Source organism: Solanum lycopersicum, chromosome 10 (genome assembly GCF_036512215.1).
Source record: "Solanum lycopersicum chromosome 10, SLM_r2.1".
Lineage (NCBI taxonomy): Eukaryota > Viridiplantae > Streptophyta > Magnoliopsida > Solanales > Solanaceae > Solanum > Solanum lycopersicum.
The window spans coordinates 56,393,989-56,397,509 of record NC_090809.1 but is presented as its reverse complement, the minus strand read 5'-3'; the positions used below and the strand labels follow the sequence as shown (position 1 = coordinate 56,397,509).

The following is a 3,521-nucleotide window of genomic DNA, read 5'->3' as shown; positions in this document are numbered from 1 at the left end:
GTCGCTTGCCACTGCCTGGCAATGTTGAGCTCCAAGCTGGGGTCCTCCTTCTAAGGCCCCTTGTGGGTCCTAGGTGAAGTCGAAACCGGACGTTAAAACTCTAAACACGTACGTATAGGTATTAGGAATATCTCCAAACAAGACAACATCAAATAAGCCAAGCAACATGCTAAAACACATCTAAAATAACAAAGACGTCTAAAGGCTATCTTTCGAACGTCACCAAACATTCTTGGACGTTTGACCTCCAAACCTTACCAAACTCAACATTATGACTCTAAACACTATTACAAATCATTTACTGACCTCATAAACTCATTACTTACTTATAAGAACATGAAAACACATAAGACACATAGGTGACTAGTCGTCGAATGTCTTGATCGTCCCTTGATGTTTGACTTCTAACTTCACCAAAATCTTGCGAAATTTCCTCAAACATCATTTTAAATCATCTTATGACTTCAAGACTTCATATCACACACATTAGGCCCTAGTTTCACCTGATTCATTTTTGAAGGTGTTATGTGTTGTCCCCCTTCTTCCTTCTCCGGGTAAACCTTTTCAGCACTTGGCATTATTTGGTCTCTCTACATAGTTTAATTCTTTTCCCGTTCTTTCTTTATACTATTTTTCTAAATCTTGTTCTTGCTTGCTTTAGGTTTGTAAGGTTACTTGATTGTCTACTTTGTTTCCTTATTGCAATCTTCATCTTCTCTGCTACACTTAGTTATATGCATTGATTTTAAATGAGGAAAAAACAAACAGAAAATTATTATTTTCCAGAAATTTACGATGTTTGTCCTTTTGTGGGACAATTATACAAAGAGGATACATATTCTTGTTGGCACAAATCCTGCATAATTTGGACTCTTAGTAATTATGCTTTAAATATCTAACTTACATACACTACTATAATATAAGAATTTTAAATTTTAAATCAGTAGTTTTTTTAATTTTTTTAGTTTTATTCATGGTGATTAATTTGTAGTTATCATTTATCCGACCTAATAGTATAATTTTCTTTTAAAATTATGCATAAGTTATCAAACAAGAATATATTGTGTTACTTAGCACATATTTTATCGAAAAATTATATTATTTATATAGAAAATTCTACGAAGTATAAAAATTAAGAAATATTATTCACACACACAGATATATATATATATATATATATAAGATCTCGAGATTTTTATTTCGCTACTTACTCTCGAGTTCGAGCCTTAAATATGAAAACGAATCTCGATAATGAATGATTAATCCTGTTTAATCTCTATAAAGAAACCTAGTTAGCGTAAATTTGAATTAGTCGAGCGTCCTATTACTGATACCGAGCACCTAGTAGGAAACCAAATAAAAAGGTTTTGTGTTAAAGGATATACTCTATATTCTTCTTTTTCATTTATACGTCTTACAAAGTAGCTAACTTTCCGAGCTTCAATTTTGGGATGTTAATTTTCTATAAATGAAATTTACTTTTTCTTTCTGTATTACTCAAATATTAAATTTAATTTGTTTAATTTTTTTTTAATTCTATAATCCTACTCACTTACCATATCTTTTATGTCTCTTATACTCCCTTACTCTTTTACTAACCATTTTGTCTTCCCTTTTTCTTTTAGGGTTTCATTGCTTTTCTCTCCTTTTCTTGATTTTAGCTCTTATTTTCTTGATTTCTCAACTCCACAAAAATGGAAGCTGAAGATGATCAAGAAAATAATGGATCTTGTGAAAAAGGTTTATCTTCAAGTAATTTTAAGGTGAAGATAAATATTAAGCTCAAGAAAGATAAAGATGAAAGTCGCGGAGATGATGAAAAGAACATGTTGTTGATGAAGCAAAAGAAAGATCATACATGTTGTGAGTGTGGAAAAGAGTTTAGCTCAGGAAAAGCTTTAGGTGGACATATGAGTAGTGCACATGTTCAAGCAAATCAAAGATTAGAAGAATCTTTGAAGAAGAAAAAATCTTTGATAAAAAGATCAAAAATTGATGATTATGTTGATGACGACAAAGAAGTTGTTCTCGAAGAAGAAGAAGAGATGGGAGATGTGGTTGTAAGTTGTGAATTTTTTCATAAGAATTTTTCATCTAAGAAATCTTTATTTGGACATATGAGATGTCTTCCTGATAGAGAATGGAGAGGTATGAAACCCCCTAGTAAAAAAAAATCGAAAAGTAAGGGTTTTGATGAAGCTAGTTTTGAGGATGTGAATGAGGGTTTTGAGGATCGTTTTGCTAGTCTTCGAGATGAAGAAGAAGAAGATGGAGGAGGAGGAGGAGGAGGAGGAGTTCATTTAAATGTGGTTGAACTACCTCCTTTGAAGGATTGGGGTGCGAAGGATAGACGAGGTAGATCCCCTCAAAAGAGATGTGTAAGTAGTACTATAATGAATGATGATAAGGAGCTACATGACGCGGTTCAACAGCTTATAAATTTAGTCAATGGAGACGTGAACAATAACAACAACAACAATAATAGGTCAGAGGTCATGATGAGTAGTAGCACTTCAGTTGGTAGTGCTCCTAAAGAAGTTGCTTTTCGCGATTTGAAGGATAAATCTAAGAAAAAGAGGGTTGTTGCTGATGATACTAAAGAAAAGAATCGCGAAGAAACCAAGAAGAGGAAGAGGGAGAAGGAGCTAGTCAAATTGGAACCGAGCCAGGATTTGGTCCCCAGCCTGGTTCTCAAGAAATCAGTGGAGGTCAAATACAAATGTAATGTGTGTGGAAAGATGTTTGCGACTTATCAAGCACTAGGTGGACACAGATCGAGTCATAACAAGTTCAAGATTAGTATTGAGAACACGATCGATGAAATTAAGGGTAGAAATCATGAAGAGAATAATAATAATACTCAAGATCATGGTCAATTGGGAAATCAAGAAATCAATAATTATGGCAACATTATTATTAATGATCGATATGGATCTAATAATAATAATGTTCATAAGTGCAAATTTTGTGACAAGATTTTTCCTACTGGACAAGCACTTGGAGGTCATCAAAGGAGCCATTTTACAAATAATCAAGAAGAATCATCAAGTCAAAATGCAAGTAAAGTTCTTGATTTTGATCTTAATGAATTGCCTCATTTAGATGATGATACATTATTATAATAGATAATAATAATAATAATAATCCAAAAGTATGATTAAATTAGGTTTTATATTTGGGAATTTTATTATATGGTTTTATTGGATCTTTTGATTAGGATGTTTACTTTTCCATAGGTAGTAGGAGTTTATTTCTCATTGATATATGTTATATGTAATATCCTTTAATCATAGTAGTTGATTTTGTTTTGATTTTCTTTCGTTTTTATGTTCCTTATATACATGTTAAGTCTGTTAAAACTTATTTATTACAATGACTTTACTTATTTGGCTTTGTATATTGTTTTTTTTAAAAAAAAACATGTTTTGAATTGGATAATTTAAGGTTGTTATATTGTTAAATTGGTTAGAAATTTTGTTGGATTGATAAAATATCGATTTGGATTTAATCTTTCATTCTAC

The 3,521-nt window shown here is 31.7% G+C and overlaps 1 protein-coding gene across 1 annotated transcript; it reads left to right on the top strand.

Annotated features, from left to right (window-relative positions):
• Nucleotides 1-1,694: 1,694 nt before the first annotated feature.
• On the top strand, nt 1,695-3,122 carry LOC138339048 (uncharacterized). The gene has a single exon (XM_069290355.1). The coding sequence runs from the start codon at nt 1,695-1,697 to the stop codon at nt 3,120-3,122; it is 1,428 nt and encodes a 475-aa protein (XP_069146456.1).
• Nucleotides 3,123-3,521: the final 399 nt, after the last annotated feature.

Bases quoted from the DNA above. Each gene is read 5' to 3' on its own strand.
- LOC138339048 (XM_069290355.1), top strand. From the start codon at position 1,695: ATGGAAGCTGAAGATGATCAAGAAAATAATGGATCTTGTGAAAAAGGT.